The sequence below is a fragment of the Paroedura picta genome, chromosome 10 (assembly GCF_049243985.1).
Source record: "Paroedura picta isolate Pp20150507F chromosome 10, Ppicta_v3.0, whole genome shotgun sequence".
In the NCBI taxonomy this organism is placed as follows: Eukaryota; Metazoa; Chordata; class Lepidosauria; order Squamata; family Gekkonidae; genus Paroedura; species Paroedura picta.
This window is the reverse complement of record NC_135378.1, coordinates 15,710,889-15,728,504: the sequence shown is the minus strand read 5'-3', so window position 1 is coordinate 15,728,504 and position 17,616 is coordinate 15,710,889. Positions and strand designations below refer to the sequence as shown.

The window sequence follows — 17,616 nt, the reverse complement described above, 5'->3', positions numbered from 1 at the left end:
TGGAAAAGCAGAAATGTTAATGGTCGGAAGATTTCCAAATATTGTGACACAAATAACATCTCTGTGTCTTTAGCAGGAAGACCAGGCTAAAGGGACGGTCTTGGAAGGCAATTGTCACTGGGAAAACAAAAAAACCTAACCAAAAGGCACTTGGGAACCAGTCGGTTGGATGTCCCTACAATGTGAAATTAACACTAAAGAAATTAGAGAAATTAAAAACACACAAAATCCCCTAAGGCTCAGAACTGTATGGTGCACGTTATGTTTTTCCATAACTAGCTTATGGACTTTGTGTATGTTTTTCATTTCTTAATTTTGTCAGTTGCACACAATAAACGTTTATATAATTTTATGATTCGCATTTTAGGGACATCCAATCGTCTGCTTCCTAACTGTGTTTTCTTATTTTCAGTACTCTGAAGCCCCCCCCCCCCCCCCCGGTCCTGTGGTTTTCACGCAAGGGTGACCCACCTGACAAGACCATCCTTACACAGAAGTAAGGAAAGCGAAAGCAGACACAGGCCCAACAGAGATAGGGTTGCCAGGGGCGGGTGAGGAAAGCACTTCCTGGGAGAACATACTGTCTCTCTGTCACAGTTACCTGGAGCCAGAAGAGTGTCTGACATGCTGATGTCACCCAGAAGTGACATCACATGTCAGGGATGTTAGCGGCAAGCCCTGGCTTTTGAGAAAACTCTGTGGTAAAAAAATCAAGGTTTTCTCCCAAACCCACAGAATCGCGCCCCCCCCCCCCCATGACCCCAGCATGCTGATGTAACTTCTGGGTGATGTCAGAACATCGGGACATGCGGGGGGGGGGGAGATCCAGGGCAGCGAGGATTGGCATGAAAACAGCTGTTTTTTGGGGGGGTTAATGCCAAAGTGGGGGTTCCCCCCGGCCCCAGCAGGGGTCTGGAAACTCTAGGTAGAGAAGATATACCACACAATCCGAAGAAGTGTTATGCTTTTTTAAGCCAGTTTGGTGTAGTGGTTAGGAGTGCGGACTTCTAATCTGGCATGCCGGGTTCAATTCTGCACTCCCCCCACATGCAACCAGCTGGGTGACCTTGGGCTCGCCATGGCACTGATAAAACTGTTCTGACCGAGCAGTGATATCAGGGCTCTCTCAGCCTCACCCACCCCACAGGGCGTCTGTTGTGGGGAGAGGAATGGGAAGGTGACTGTAAGCCGCTTTGAGCCTCCTTCGGGTAGGGAAAAGTGGCATATAAGAACCAACTCTTCTTCTTCTTCTTCTTCTTCTTCTTCTTCTTCTTCTTCTTCTTCTTCTTCTTCTTCTTCTTCTTCTTCTTCTTCTTCTTCTACTGATCGGTTAGGACCGCACTGCTAATTTTTTCAAGAGGAGGCAGGTTGCCAGCACTGGGCTGAGAAATTCCTGGAGATCTGCTTGAGGAGGAAGGAGTCCTGGGAAGGAAGGGGGCTCAGCAGGAATGTGATGCAGAGAGTCTGTCCTCTGAAGCTGCCATTTGCTCCAGGGGGATCGATCTCTGTAGCCTGAAGACCAGTTGTAATTCTGGGAAAACTTCTGCCCAAAGATTCTGATCTTATAGAGCTTCATCAAGTACTTTTATGGTGCAATAATATGCACATTACCATGGCTGAGGTAAAACGTGCTTAAACAGGTTTTCACAAACATATTGCACTATGGATAAGAACTTGTTAATGACTTGAAATAATTTTGCCCAGTTCAAACAGGCCAGGATGGTGTGGTGGTTAAAAGTGGTGGGTTCTGATCTGAAGAACTGGGTTCGATTCCCCACTTCTCCACTTGACACCTGCTGGGTAACCTTGGGCCAGTCTCAGTTCTCTCAGAGCTCTCTAAGCCCCCCATCTCCTCTTGAGGTGCCTGTTGCAGGGAGAAGAGCTGTGGGTTTTGTACCTTACTTTGTATCTCCCAAAGGAGTCTCAAAGTGGCTTGCAATAGCTTTCCCCTCCTCTCTGTACAACCCTGTGAAGTGAGTTTTAGGTTTGCTTTAGGATGCTTAGAGTGATTCTGCGTTGAGCAGGGGGTTGGACTAGATGGCCTGTATGGCCCCTTCCATGATTCTATGAGGTTAAGAGAGCTCTGAGAGAACTGTGACATGCCCAAGATCACCAAGCCGGCTGCATATGGAAGAGTAGGGAATCAAACCTGGTTATCTAGATTAGAGACCGCCACTCTTAACCACTACACCCTGGCTCTCTAACTGTAAGCTTCATTAAGATTTCTTAGAGCAGAGAAAAGCAAGGAATAAAAACCAGACAACCATCAGCAACAGTGAGATGTCACTTGTAGAGAAACGCAGAAGTGATGTCATGCCCCTCTAGCTGTTCCCAGAAACCATAGAGTTTCCAGTGATTCCTAGAGAGGTGACTAATACTCTACTGGGGTTCACATACTGAGGAAAATGTTGGACATGCAGGAACAACCAGCATTAGTCTAAAATGGAGGAGAGTCACTCTTACGTAAATGTTTGATGCCGGCGGCTATTCAGGTTCTTTTCAACGCTGCATATTTCTATCTAAAGGAGGAAAATTATTTACCGTTAGTTTAGTAAGCACAAATGACCAACATGAATTAAAAACATAGTGCGTTTTTCATCTTGGACTGCATGTTCTTCAGACACCCAGCAAGAACCCACGAGAAGAATTCGCCCTCTTTCTATATGAGATAATCACAACTACCGTTTCCACACCATTTACTCACATTTGTTTTTCCCCCCTGAAAATACCATCCAGGATGTGGCCCTACACTCAGTCCTTGGAAGACGAAAGGCCAGGCAACATGGGGGCCATTGAAAAACTCACGTGCATGGGCTGGCCTCATCCCATTCCACCTCATCTAGTGTGCGCATGTCTAGCAGCCACCCCAGAGATTCCAAAAGCAGAAATCCGGCCAGAAACTAGTTTGTTGGCAGCACTAGGGAGTGCTGTCCTCTCGCCACGCATCCACTAGGTCAGTGGTCCCCAACCCCCGGTCTACGGACCGGTATTAGTCCGTGGATCAGTCGGTGCTGGGACACGGCTCCTCCTCGTCCTCCTCCCCGGCTGCTGCCTTGGGGGCTCAAGCACTTGTCCATCCACGCATCACTTTATTCCTTTTTAAAAGGAATCTTTTAAAAAGATTATCTGAAGTGAAGAACTGCCACAGGGATTGTGGGGGTGGCAGTGTTGAGTGTGAAGTTCCTTCAGTTCCCTTGGAATCGGGGAATTCCCTGCCAGTGGCTGTAGCAATTAAAATGGGATTAGACAGAATTATGGAGGAGAGGGCTCTCCAAGAGCGACTTGCTATGGTGATGAAAGAGAAGTGCTGTATACAGAGGCAGCAAGCAAGGAGGCAATGTCAAGGGTGTGATCTTAGCCCAAGTGTTCAGTGGAGAGGCACCGTGATGTAGTGGTTAAAGCAGTTCTAGAGAACGAGGTTTGATCACCGACTCCTTCAAATGAAGCCTGCTGGGGAACCTTGGGCCAGACACAGTTCTCTCAGAACTCTCTCAGCCCCACCTACCTTGCAAGGTGCTTATTGTGGGGAGAGGAGGGGAAGGGGATTGTAGACCACTTTGAGACAATAGGGTAGTGGAATGCTAGGTATAAAAAACAGCTCCTCTTCTTCTACTGGTTTGCTGGCCCTCCAGGGTTGCCAATGTGAGGAAGAGATGCTGGAGGAGAAGGACCACGGGTCTGATCCAAAAGGGAATCTTTTCATATTTTTATTTTGTATGTTTCTTGATGATGACATCATGGAGGCCCCAAATCAGCACCGCGCACAGCCTGCGATCATTTCAGAGAACCATTTTTTTTTTGCAGAACTCAATCACAGAGAGGTATATTTGGACCCATTGCAATGGGAGGACTTTCAGAGCGGACTGCTCCCCCCAAGTTCCCTACAATTCCACCCACAGTGACTCTAAATGTGTTCTGTCACACTTTGAGCTTTCCCCACTTTGAAGGAGGTCATAATAGCATCGTACATACCTGCCCTCCATTGACAGAGAGGTCAAGTCGAAGCCATTCCTTCAGAGGAAGGCTGAAGGAGGTCTTCACAGCGAGGTCTCCTCCTTTGACAAGGTGCATCTGGATGTGGATGTAACCTGGAAGAAGAATGTCGTTCATCTTGTAAAGAGGACACAACCAAAGTGGACACATGCAGGTAAATAAGGCAATGTCAGAGTGACGCTCTGGTATTTGGACAAAAACTCTATGGTTGCTTCCCAAACACCAGAGTATCACCCTGATATGATGATGTCATGTCAGAAATGACATACATACATCACTGCAATGTCAACTCGGCCACATTCCCTGTGGGAAATGGCAATTATTAAACTAATATAGATCTGCAGGATTTAATATGGTGACAATTGACCCTGCTTGTTTCCATTTCTGTCAAAATGGCTGCCCTTCTTAAAACACTAAGAAGTATTATTTAAAATGTGAAATAGACTGAGGGCTATGTTACGTTCGGAGTTTCCTTTCTTCTACGTTCATGTTCAGGGGAGGGGAGTTCTGTTCCACGTTTTGCCCCCTCTAGTAGTCAGTTCGATATGACATCACTTTATGACTGGCATATTTTCTGCAGATTTAAAAGACAGGTTTTAATGTTGGACATAAAATGATGTAATATCGAATCGACCACTAGAGGGAGCAAACCATATGTGGAGCAGTGGGAAGCAAAGCCCCAGAAACATAGAGGTGAAGAAAATGAGAATGCGGAAAAGCCCTTCCTGTCTCAAAAGTAGTGGATTAAATGTGTCCTGCATTGGAAGATCCTCTCCCCCTCCCCCCCCACACACAAACACTCACCTTCACCCGTTAGAAATACAGCAGGGGTCCCATACATTTCTTCAGAATCAATGAAGTACAGGAGTCCACACAAGGGCTTTTTGCAGTAATGGAGCAAATAAAGCCAGACGGAAACAGTAAAGCTGTAGAAGGACAAAACGAAATCAAGCACACATTTCCCCAGCTAGCTTTCTCACGTGATAATGTCCCTGGAATCATTTGATTAGTTTCTGAACCTGCAAAACAGCAACGATTACATTTGTTTTTGTGTTTCTGGGGCCTACTGTGCTAACCTGTGGGCACGTCAGCTGCAGAGTGGTTCCTGCCAAACAACACAGCTAGCAAACCAGTGTGGGTTAAATCCTTGCAAAGAAGGGCAGAAGCAGGGAGAAAATAACAAGGGGACATTCAAAACCAGGGAACACATGAAATTCTGCATTTGTGATTGAGAGGTTGCCTGTCTACTTGTAAGCTCAAACGTCAAGCAGTGCCACCCTTCAAAGACCTACATCCATGTAAACTAAGTTTGCCAACTCTGGAATGGGAAATTCCTGAAGATTTTGGGGGTGGAGCCTAAGGACTTCAGTGGGGTATAATGTCATAAAGTCCATCTTCCAAAATGGCCATTTTCTCCAGGGGAACTGATTTTTGTGGGCCTGGAGAACAGGTGTGAAAATCTCCAGCCACTATCTGGGGGTTAATAATCAAACTATATGGATCACAGTGTAGGGAACAGACCCAAAAATTATATGAGCACTTGGCAAAAAAAAAAGGCTCACCAAGAGGTAATATGAGACCTTATTAGAAGAGTGCCTGGTTTTATAAAAAGTATACCTTATTATGCAATATAGTAAATCAATGACATTGTGCTACAAAAACATGTTTTCATACATCAACGAACAATGAATTGATGGTAAATTTTTGCTCTCTTTTCCTGCAAGGCGGAAGACTGAATGCTGCTGATGAAGTGTTCAAATGTACCAGCTGTAAGGGAGGTGCTCCAGTTGAAATTCTGACAATATGGAGGCAGAATCCTGAGACTTTGCTGAAGAAGTCCTAATAGGACAAAACGAGGAACTGAATTCCAGACACTCTTTCTCAATGCATTTTACGACTTCTTCGCTTCAACTGATTTATGTGATTGAGGGCCCCCTTTCTTAACAATTTAGGACAGAAGATGTGAATCCCAAGACAGTGCAGCAAAACCTGGGGTTTACAATCAATTCGTTCTTTCTTGATGTGTGAACACATGTTTTTGTAGTACGATATTACTGACGTTTGAGAGGCCCTAAGCCTGACTCCCAAATGTAGATTAGTTCGATCTATCATATTTCTGATAGCCACTTATGGCTGTGAAAGTTGGACGATTAAAATATCGGACAGGAGACGAATTGGTTTGTTTGAACTTTAGTGCTGGAGAAGGCTTCTGCAGGTTCCGTGGACAGCAAAAGTCACCAACAAGGAACTACTACAGGGCATAAAGCCTGATCTATCAACGGGTAAGCAAAATCACAAAACTCCAGCTCACTTACTTTGGCCATATCATGCGACCCAACTCAATGGAGAAAGCAATTATGCTAGCATTGGTCAGTGGAAAAAGGAAACCAGGCTGGCAAAGGGTGCGGTGGTTGGACATGATCACGGTGCACACCGGCCAGAACATTACACAACAAAAAGAAGTGGTGCAAGATTGGAAATCACAGCGACAGCTCAGCCATGGAATGGCCAGGGGTTGGGCTCGACTGCATGGCTAACATCATCACCATTTTTATTGACCTACTATAGTGTGCAAGAGAGCATATTGTTCAGTGTAGTCTCTAAAATCAGATGCTATTTTAATAAAGTCTGTATTACATCTTCGTAAGCCTTTTTTTCACAGCGTGCCCAACTGCCTGGAGGTTGGCAAATGTAATCGAAGCTTACTGACTTCAAGAGCCACAAGTAGGATGTGACTCTGCGCTAGGCCGTGCGGCTAGGCAAGATAAATAAAGGTGTAGTTGGTGCAGACTGCAGGAAGGAAGGAAAGGAGTATTTGAAGGCTTTATCTCTGTTTGCTCACGTTAACCTCTGCTTGCTCTCTGAGCACGTGGTTTGATGGCTGAGGTGGCATTTTCAACAGGGAAGTGCTTGCAGGACCTGAGGCAGAGATGCCAGACTCCTATTCAAGGAATTAGCACATCAAAAATAGAAGACTTGGGATGAGCTCTGTGTGGGCAAGGCATGGTTTAGAGCAGGAGTAGTCAACCTGTGGTCCTCCAGATGTTCATGGACTACAATTCCCATGAGCCCCTGCCAGCAAATGCTGGCAGAGGCTCATGGGAATTGTAGTCCATGAACATCTGGAGGACCACAGGTTGACTACCCCTGGTTTAGAGAACTGCAATTTTCACATTGTGAGCTACCTCATGGGCCAAGATGTGGGGCAGCACTGAAAGGTTTTAAATCAACAATGCAGCAAAGAGCAAAAGCTTGCTCAAGTGCAGATGTACCCAACTGGATTATTTCTGCACTTGGTACTAACACGTTTATTGTGCAGTGGTTCTCAAACAGTGGATCAGGACACCAGAACCACTGTGGTGTAGCAATGAAGAGCAGTGGCCTCTAATCTTGAGAACTGGGTTCAATTCCCCACTCCTCCTCCTCCTCCTCCAGAGCCAATTGTCCTTCGGGTGGGTGGCAGAGCCAGCTTGGTGTAGTGGTTAAGAGCGGCAGCTTCTAATCTGGCAAGCCAGGTTTGATCCTCTTGGATGTTCTACGTGGGACAATCCATTCCCAGGTTTAAGTCTGTCCCAAATGATGGAAACGTGTGTGACCCAACCATCAACTGAACTTGCCCTGAGCAGACTAGGCTGCAAACACCAGCTCAGCTTTGAAGGCAAATGGGATTGACATTTGGGATACAATCTGGGCTGCTAACAGGATGGCAAAAAAAGAAGCCCTTTTTTGTTCAAATTGTAGTTAACTTTTTGGAATACATCACAACCACATTAAGCGAGGATAGAAATTAGCTTGGAAATTTTTACAGAAGGATTTGACAAACGTCTGGGAAATGCAACTGGTCTCTGCCGTGAATTGCACCGCTCTCCTAAGGAAAATTTCCTCCAGCCATGATTAAAAATGGAATGATAAAGCAACACAATTTGATTACTTTAAGAGATTTCACTCATGATGCTTTCCTCCTGGGATGTAAACCAGGTTTTCTCAACCAGGGTTTTGTGAAAAACTTGGGTTTCTTAATGGCCCTGAAAGTGTTTCCTATATTAATTTTTATATATATATTTAAGTTTGTTGAACATTTATTGGGTGATATGACCATATATGGTCATGTTGACCTGCTTCCCCCCACCCCCAGTGGCCAATGATGGGCCTGGAGGGGGTGGAAAGGGGAGGGACCCCAGATGGGCGTGTCCACAGCTATGCTTCCCAAACATATTCTACATGATCACACCACCTCTGGGGTTTCTCAACGCCTGAAGAATGTTTCGGAGGTTTCTCAATGGTAAAAAAGTTGAGAAAGGCTGATCTAAACTCTCAACTCAAACATTTGCAAGTTTGGAATAGTTTCTTTCAGATGAGTGGCTTTAATTGTGGGCAGCATGCACCCATGGAGATATGCAGCACAGAACTATGCGACTCACAGCATTTCACCAGGAATTAGCATCAGAAATAGAATGTGTGGACTAGCAAATGAATGGAAAGGATTATCTGGAAACCAGGTTTTAATCTATGACTTTTCCCAAGAAATAATGGTAAAGAGAAAGTAAAAGGGGTGGAAGACAGATGGAGGAGAAAGGAGGTAGACTGTAGAATGCACAGTCTTCAAGGAGTTTTTCTTTGCTTACATGGGGTACCCAATCTGATGTTTCCTAATTGCTTCCAGCTCTCTGTTCTTGAATTTCTGAAATTTCTTCACAACGCCTGCCATCTCTCCGCTGGATGCATATGGAAAGCTGAGGATCTCAACAGCATCTGTAAAAATCCAGCAGTTTTTCAATATGTCAGGAACTGCAATGTTATATAAGCCCTTTCCTACCTACAACTCCTTGTCCTTAGCCAATGCACAGCTGACAAGTAGGTGGAACAAAACAAATATATTCATCCAACTGTTTTGGGATTGCAAGGAAGAGACGGTATCTAAACATCTCACTCCTTTAAAAGAGTCGGTAAAGGAAATGCAGCAACTGTGCACTGTGTACAGTATGGCCACAAAATGGAACCTAAATGAACTGCAACTCCCTCTCAAAATCCGATCCTAGGCCCATTATGCATGCACTGCTTACTTTGGATTATAGCTGAACTGATTATCCATGAACCGTTTAAGTCACGTTCTGTTTCTCTGCCCATCTTGACTGTCTCCAATTTTTCTCCTCCAAATCGCAAAGTATAACTCTGCACACTAATGAGAAAAACCAGATTGCCAAAGAATGTGTGTCTGTGCATGTGCATGTATGCATGGTCATTTTAAAGCCTTTTGAAATTGTAAAGCAAGATTCTTAAAGCTTCTTTCACTTCCTGGTTTCCATTTACAAAATGCACCTGAGGGAAATGAAGGCAAAAGTGCAGGAAACCACCAGGGCATAAAAGGCCCTGTGCAAGTTTGCTCAGAGGGAAGTTGTCCATAGCAGACACGGTCCGTGTGCACAGGGATTGCGGCCTCAGGTGATTTTTCAAAGAATCCACAAGAAACTGGATCCTATAAGCCCCAGGTCTGACAGTGATGCAGGGAACTTGAGAACTATAACTGCCTCCCATCGCAAATGTGCTGGTGAATTATTGAACTAGCAAGCCATGGGAGGAGGTGATTCTGTTAACTCCCCCAAGGCCAGTTACAAAGTAGTTAGTTGATGCGCAGCACAGAATAAGACCATGTGACCCACTGAGCTTCCAGTGAAATGGGGATTCGATCCAGGGCCCCCCAGGACCAGATCCTAGTCCAGCATCTCACCACCAACCACCCTGGCACCACACTGTTCAGCTATAACAAAAAATTATTTTCAAAATCACCCAAAGGTGGGCCACACCATTACCCCTAGTTAGCCCGAGGTTGTCAAACTTCTGAATCATAGTAGGAAAATGTTTTTTATTAACACAGTCTCAGCCAGGGGTCCTCAAAGCAGGGGGGCCCTTTGGAATTCTGTCACCGTCTGGAGGGAATTGCCCCCAAAGGGCCATTGCAGGAGGTGGAGTCAGTCTCAAAGTGGTTCCCACAGATTCCCTTCAGTTGCTCCAGGAAGAGCCTTGTGCTGTGGGGACAGCTGCTGCTATGGCCATGTAAAACAAACCAACAATCCTGCACAGCCTCATCAAAGCTGCAAAGGCCAACCAGAAGCCTTGCTTGGCAAAAGCCCCGCCTACCTTCCAAAAACACATGGTTGTGGGCACCAGGAAAAGTGTCAGCAAGTACCATGGGTCATGTTGGTGCCCCCTGGTCTTGCCTATAGTTCCTCATGATGCATGCCCTGGCTTCACTCCATCTGGGTCCCCTTCCATGGTGCCCATCTACAGAGAAGCCAGGCCAAAGGAAGGCTAACAGAACGGACATTTAGTGATGCCATTCTTCCGGTGGGACCTGGGGATCCCCTGGAATTATCACAGAATAACAGAATCATAGAGTTGGAAAGGGCCATACAGGTCATCTAGTCCAACCCCCTGCTCAAAGCAGAATCAGGCCAAAGCATCCTAAAGCAATTATTGCTCATCTCCAGGCGACAGAGACCAGTTCCTCCAGAGAAAATGGCTGCTCCAAACCCTACCCACTCCTGGCTCCACCCACCCCCCAAAAAAATCTCCATGTATTTCCTAGCCCATAGCTGGTAACCCCATGTGTTGAAGCAAATCAAGATTTGGCAGATCATCTGTGAGCTGAATTGTGGTTTCCAAATTGCTCACCATAGCTGAAATCAAAATAGGATTTTGTGCTCCATCTGACTCAAGCCAGAGTTTTTTGGAACAAAGGCAGTTCCCCTCCAAAAGCCAAATGCCTACCTGTCTCATGCAGACACTGAGGGATCCTGTTTGACCGGAGTTTCCATGCATATTCTAAGCTCCATTTCAAACACACTTTGTGCTCTTTGTATGGACGTTCAAAAGGCGGAACCGTTTCCAGCAAAGTGTAGTCTTTGGCAACGGCCTGCAGGTATCCTTCCCCCTTCTTGGCATCATGGATCCTCACTTCTCTGTGAGTAATCCATGCATAGAGTACCACCGTATGGACTAGTAAGGAGCGTCTGATGAAATAATCATCTCTGAAAACCATGCTGCTCGGAAACGTCAGCTTCACCGTTCGAGTCCTGCTACTGCGGAGGTGGTTCTCCTCCCAGCTTTTCTTATACACTGGCACACCAGTTCTGAATTCCCAAGAAGCAAGTGCCTCGACAGTGACAACGCATGGCTTTGAGCATAAGTAGTCAACAGAAGCTTCAGTGTCATTGAGCACTCTTTTGTTCAAGACATTCAGACGGACGTAATCTTCATAAAACAGATCATATTCAGGCTGCTCAGTGACAGGTGTCGTCCGCAGCGTTTCCTTTCCAGAGGCCAAAATACTTCCCTAGGAAAGAAAAAGATTATTCGTTATTCCAAAGGTAATTGATGCAAATGATAAATGCTCTGATTTCCATGGAGATTTTTTTTTCTTCAGTTAGACTTTTGGCAAAGAGTCTACACCAAATATCTATTTGGAATAAATGATTAATAGGGGTGCCACCTCTAGGTTGGAAAATACCTAGGGGCTTTCCGCACCCCTTCAAAATCGCACAATGGTTGCCAATTGAAAACACTACTGATTTGCCATTATGCACAACGTCGTTGACAATCTGCCACACACCTGAAACCGATCCGCAAAAAGCGCTTCATTGTAGCGCTTTCAGGGAAATCCCCAAAAGTGGATTCACCCTCCGGAAAGCTATACACCCCTGCAACCAATCTGCAACACTAGCGGGAAAGTTATGTGCGTTACCATTGTAGTGGTTTCTACAAAGTCCCTCCCCCTGACTCTCTCCTCTGATCTTCCGGCGAAGCGATCGCCATTTTTTTTCTCCGAGCGAGCGGGGATCAACGCACCGGCAAGCCTCCGTTTAGAGGCTTCCCCGGCTTCAGTCCCTCCCCAGAGCTGTTTAGTCACTAAGCACAAACAACAGAGAAGCCCATTTGCTGATGTATTTTCCCTTTATTTTTCACACTGTTTTCGGCCAAAAATCGCGCCCGTGAGGGGGGGGGATTTTTTTTTTCACTCGGGAGGAGCGTGGCAACGATGAAACGGCAGCTCAAACACACCTGCAAGCTGGATGGGTCTCTCCGTTGCAATGAATCAACCTCAGATTCGTTGCAACGGGTGTGTTTAAAAAAAAAAAACTTTCTTAAAGGGAAAGGAGCTGTTTGGGAGCATGCTAACGGCCGCCCATTGGCTGCTTGACAGCCAGAGGCGGGACGAGCTTGGCAATAGCGCTTCCTTTCTAGCGATTTTTGCCGAGACCGGAAGCCTGTGGGAAACGATACAAAACGCAACTGGATTCCACTACAAAGGCAGGTATGCATAATGACGAATTCCACTATTTTAAATGGCGATTTTTTGTTCAGCAAACAATTTGCTACAAGGATCCCGGTGCGGAAAGCCCCCTAGAGATGTTAGGGGTGGAGCCTGAGGAGAGCAGGACAAGGGCAGGGGAAGGTTTCCAATGGGATAAAATACCGTCGAGTTCACCTTCCAAAGCAGCCACTATCTCCAAGTGCCTGGAGGTTGGCAAATTATGGTTAGCAGCACCACCCCGATTAGCTCCATAACTTCATTCCAGATTAAATCCATAACTTCATAAATTTAAATTAACCAGATTAAATCAATCCCTAAATACATTCCCACCTGGACTGCTAACCCACAGGACTCCAAAACACGGGGACAGCCGAAATCTAAATTGCCAGTCTCCAGGTAGGAACTGGAGATCTCCTGGAATTATGACTGCTCTCCAGGCAAAAGGCTGCTTTGGAAGGGGGACACTAGAGCATTGGATCAGGCTGAGGCCCCTCCCTTCCCCAAACCCCACCTGCCCCAGGCTCTCCACCCCGCCCCACCCCCAAATCTCCAAGTATGTCTCAACCCACAGCTGGCCTAAAGGCTTTTGCCAGAATTCTGTCAATCACAATAAAATAAACCAAAATAAGCTACTGGTGGCAGAGACTGGAACACGCAAGGGCAAGGATCAAAGCCAAGGAGGTAAATCAGGGGTAGCCAAACTGCAGCCCTCCAGATGTCCATGGACTACAATTCCTATGAGCCCCTGCCAGCGTTTGCTGGCAGGGGCTCATGGGAATTGTAGTCCATAAACATCTGGAGGACCACAGGTTGACTACTCCTTACTTAGAGGGCACAAGGTGCTTTGGTCTCCTGCAAATAAAATCTGATAGGATTTTTTTCCAGCAAATGCTGGCAGGGGCTCATGGGAATTGTAGTCCATGGACATTTGGAGGGCCGCAGTTTGACAACCCTGAGGTAAATAAACCAAGAAACACCCCCCTTTTGAGTCCAAAGCCACCTTTCAGACCAATCAAGTTTTATTCAAGGTAGCTTGAAGAGTTCTTGACGTTCCAAAACATTATATTTATATAAACTGGCAGCAGCATTGGTGTGAATAACAGGAAGTAACTTTATACTAGAGACAATGGATACCATTGAAGGCATTCATAATTATTTAAGGGAACAGAAATCTTTAAGAATGATCCAGAGACAAGAGGGTGAAAATACTGTAAGAGACAGCTTGCTAAGGATTTGGTTTAAGTGTAGAGATACATTAAGTCCCTCACTTTTGCCACTAACCTCTTTAATAAATGCTCCTCTTGATTTAAGTTCAAGAAAGAAAATAGACTAACTTGAGAGAATATGGTGGACAAACAAGGGAAAATAAAAGAATGGCAAAGTGTTAAGAAAGAAGGAAAGAATATACCTTGGTTAGTTTATTTCCAGATAGTCTCAAAATTGAAAGAAGAACTTAAGAAAGAAGGTGGCCAGCTGAGAGAGAAAACTACATGAAAATTTGATAATGGGTGATATAAAACATTGGCTAGGTAAAATCAACAAATTATTACTGCAGTATGAAACAGCAAATTAAAGACTATGACAAAATGGGCTCAAAATATTGGAGAGAATATAAGTTTATACCAGTGTGAGGAATTGTGGGTCAATGAGTTGAAATTTATGGAATTTGAAATGTTAAAAGAAAATTGGTACAAAATGTTTTTAGATTACCCCTCAAGATATTGTCAGAATTGGTAAGAGCTATAGTGACAAATATTGGAAGTATCAAATTATAAACGCATAATTCTACCATGTGTGGTGGACCTGCCAAAGAGCGAAGAAATATTGGGTTGTGATTCATGATGAGATGCAAAAGATATTGAAAGTTAAATTTGTGCTGGAACCAAAATGTATATTGTTAAATATGGTGCCAATTAATATTAAAATGTATGAGCTTGCAAAATAGAGGGTAGCAACTGCATCAAGATGGGGGGGGGGGGAGGACTCATATCAACAAGTTTATATGGGATTTTAAAAGGCCCCAAATTGTTAATTACGTTTTAATTGATGACAAAATGAGAGGAGGCTAAGCAGGACAGGATTTTAGTCTCTATCATTATGCGGCAATATTAACTTTCATATCGGATTGGATTAAGAATCCGATGACCAGAGGCTTTCCTCCTAGGGCAGGGGTAGTCAACCTGTGGTCCTCCAGATGTCCATGGACCCACGGATACCTGTATACCAACTCTAAAAGAACAGACAGTATCATTTTCCTCACTCAAACGCTTCTAAAAAATCTTGAGGCAGACAACTCCACATGACATTTGCCTTTATGGTCGGATTCGTTTATTGTCATGACTGGACTGCCCCATTTTGGGAAATATTCTTTTTCACACGTGCATTGGTAGAATACGTAAGCAACTATGCATGTAATGGCAACAAAGCTCAGGTTGTAACACTTGACTAATGTGATAGTTGATCCATTCACAGAGGTGGCCAAACTGTGGTCCTCCATGGGAACTGTATTCCATGGTCTTCTGGAGCAGGAGTAGTTAACCTGTGGTCCTCCAGATGTTCATGGACTACAATTCCCATGAGCCCCTGCCAGCGTTGCTGGCAGGGGCTCATGGGAATTGTAGTCCATGAACATCTGGAGGACCACAGGTTGACTACCCCTGATCTGGAGGACCACAGGTTGACTACCCCTGTCCTAGGGAAGGTGCTCAAGGGCCTCAAGGCCCCCACCCCACCCCACTTTGTCCGCCTCTGCAACGTCACCCGTTGGCCAGACTGGTGCACAGGATTCCGGATGAAGCTCACCAGAAATCAACGCTGGGCACAACGGGGGGGGGGGGGGAGCTGGAGGGGTTTAAACACCCCCCCCCAAAAAAAAAGATTAAAGAAAAGAAATAATCCCAAAATGCTACCCATTGAATCGACGAAAGCCTATTTGCAACGGCACGCGAGGGGGCAAGAAAGTTTGGCAAAGCAAGGAGAAAGGAGGAAGAACTCGCTCCGCCGTGGCCAGGAGTCCCTGGGGTGCCTGGGGAGAGCCCCCCGCCCCCTTTAGACCCCGGCGATACAGGTGGGGGCGCCCCTCTGGGCCCCCAGGTCTCCCCGCACGCAGCCCCTTGCCCGGAGCGCCCCCCGCGGCCGCCGGCAGCAGCGGGAGGGACCCAAGCGCGCTCGCCTCCTCGCCTCCCCGCCTGCCTGCCGGGTCCCCGCAGGTGCTCACCAGCCAGAGCGCCGCGAGAGGCCAAGAGCTGCTGCTGCTGCTGCCCATGGCCCGGCCCGGCCCTGCCCGGCTTCCTCCGGCTCGTGCGCCTCGTGGGCTCCCCTGCCTGCCTGCCGCCGCCGCAGATCCGGCTTCCCGGCTTCCCAGGGAGCGGCCAGGTGCGGCAGGTGCGTCGCCACCGCCCCCCTCCCCTCCCCTCCCCTCCCCTCCCCTCCCCGGGGCTGCTGGGCCAGGAGCGGCCGGCGCGGCTCTCTAGCGGCCCCACGGCCACGACGGCGGACAAGGACGAGCGCGCCGCTCTCCCTGCCAAGCCGGCCGCCGAAAGGGGCTCTTGAGGGGCGTGCAGAGGGCCCTGCAGGAGGGCGGTCGGCCAAGAGGAGCCGGGCCTGCAGAGGCGGGACCTGGGGCTCTCTCCTCCCAGGCCAGGGAGACCAGTTCCGTGGGATGCCAGCCTCCAGGTGGGACCTGGAATGACGGCCCCAAAACAGCCTGCAGAGATCCTTTCCCCCGGCAGAAAACAGATGTTTTGGAGGGGGGACTCTGTGGTCTCCTATCCCGTCAAGGAACTCGGGCTTCCCCATGCTCCTCCCTCCCCCAAATCTCCATCCTGGATGTGGCAACCCCACTCCACATCCCCCACCGGTGGCCCTGGGGGACCTGGCAACCCCCTCTGTTCCCCTGGATGAAATGGATGCTTTTGGGGAGAGGGGGAACTCTAGGGCAGGGGAAGTCAACCTGTGGTCCTCCAGATGTTCATAGACTACAATTCCCATGAGCCCCTGCCAGCAAACGCTGGCAGGGGCTCATGGGGATTGTAGTCCGTGAACATCTGGAGGACCACAGGTTGACTACCCCTGCTCTAGGGCACTGTGCCCCACTGAGGACCCTGGTCTTCTCCAGGCTCCATCTCAAATCTCTGCCGTTTCCCCACCCAGCTCTGGAAACCCTGCCCCCTCCCCAACGCCAGGGGGGATGCAGGGACGCTGGTGGGGGTCGATCCTGCTCTGCTTTTGCCATCTGTCATGATCAGGCCAGCCCGACTCCCACCCCCATTCGATCAAGGGGCCCTGATCGAGGGTCAGACATGACCCGGTGCTTGCACCGGGGATACCTTTACCTTTATGCTGATGACATGACCCTCCTGTCAGAAACGAAGGAAGGCCTAGGCCAGCTGATGACAAAGGTCAATGAATTAAGCCAGGGGTAGTCAAACTGCGGCCCTCCAGATGTCCATGGACTCCAATTCCCAGGAGCCCCTGCCAGCATTCGCTGGCAGGGGCTCCTGGGAATTGTAGTCCATGGACATCTGGAGGGCCGCAGTTTGACTACCCCTGAATTAAGCAAGTTAAAAAGTAAAATGAGAAAAATAACGGCCACTGCAAAAAAATACAATAAAACAGTAATGCTAGGAAAGTTGAAGGCAGCAGGGCCCATCATGAGGTGGACACACCCCTTAAAGCAGGGGTAGTCAAACTGTGGCCCTCCAGATGTCCATGGACTACAACTCCCAGGAACCCCTCCCAGCGAATGCTGGCAGGGGCTCCTGGGAATTGTAGTCCATGGACATCTGGAGGGCCGCAGTTTGACTACCCATGCCTTAAAGGAAGCCATGGGCCCCTGTTTGCAAGGCTGTTACGGATTGGACGTTTTGGAGGACACTGATTCATAGGGCTGCCATATGTCAAAAATGAAGACTGTCATCCATACAAACCTTTTACTGTAAGTAGGATGGAGAGAAAGAGGAGGAAGGAACAAGTCCTCAGAGGTCTTATCAGACGGTGGCTGGGATATCCCATTGGCGAGCCCTGGGTTCATATCCACACTGAGCCATGCTTTCCACGAGAGACAGCAGGAATCGGAAAAGAAAACGGGACCCAACCTGCCTCCTGTGGCATATGGGCACTATCGGTTCAAGGGCACCTCTCACCGGCCCTCTCAGAAGGAGAGGCTTGGGTCTTGAGGCTGTAACTGGAGGAAGAGAATGATGGATTGCTGTGTTATTAGTCTGTTGTAGCAATAAAAAAAGAGCCAGAGTTCAGGAGTACCTGGAAGACTGACAAAATTTATGGTAGGGGAAGAGCTATGGGTAGCTGCT

General features: G+C 47.4%; 1 protein-coding gene across 1 annotated transcript in view; it reads right to left on the bottom strand.

Moving 5' to 3' along the window:
- The window catches only part of SEL1L3 (SEL1L family member 3), a 44,239-nt gene extending 28,566 nt beyond the window's left edge, over nucleotides 1-15,673 (bottom strand). Inside the window, exons 1-6 of the mRNA XM_077301490.1 lie at nucleotides 15,522-15,673; nucleotides 10,762-11,326; nucleotides 8,619-8,745; nucleotides 4,798-4,919; nucleotides 3,973-4,088; nucleotides 2,464-2,519 (exon numbers count right to left, since the gene is read on the bottom strand). Coding sequence (XP_077157605.1) covers nucleotides 2,464-2,519; nucleotides 3,973-4,088; nucleotides 4,798-4,919; nucleotides 8,619-8,745; nucleotides 10,762-11,326; nucleotides 15,522-15,569 — 1,034 coding nt within the window. The 5' untranslated portion in view covers nucleotides 15,570-15,673. The remainder of the gene's footprint in view (nucleotides 1-2,463; nucleotides 2,520-3,972; nucleotides 4,089-4,797; nucleotides 4,920-8,618; nucleotides 8,746-10,761; nucleotides 11,327-15,521) is intronic.
- Nucleotides 15,674-17,616: the final 1,943 nt, after the last annotated feature.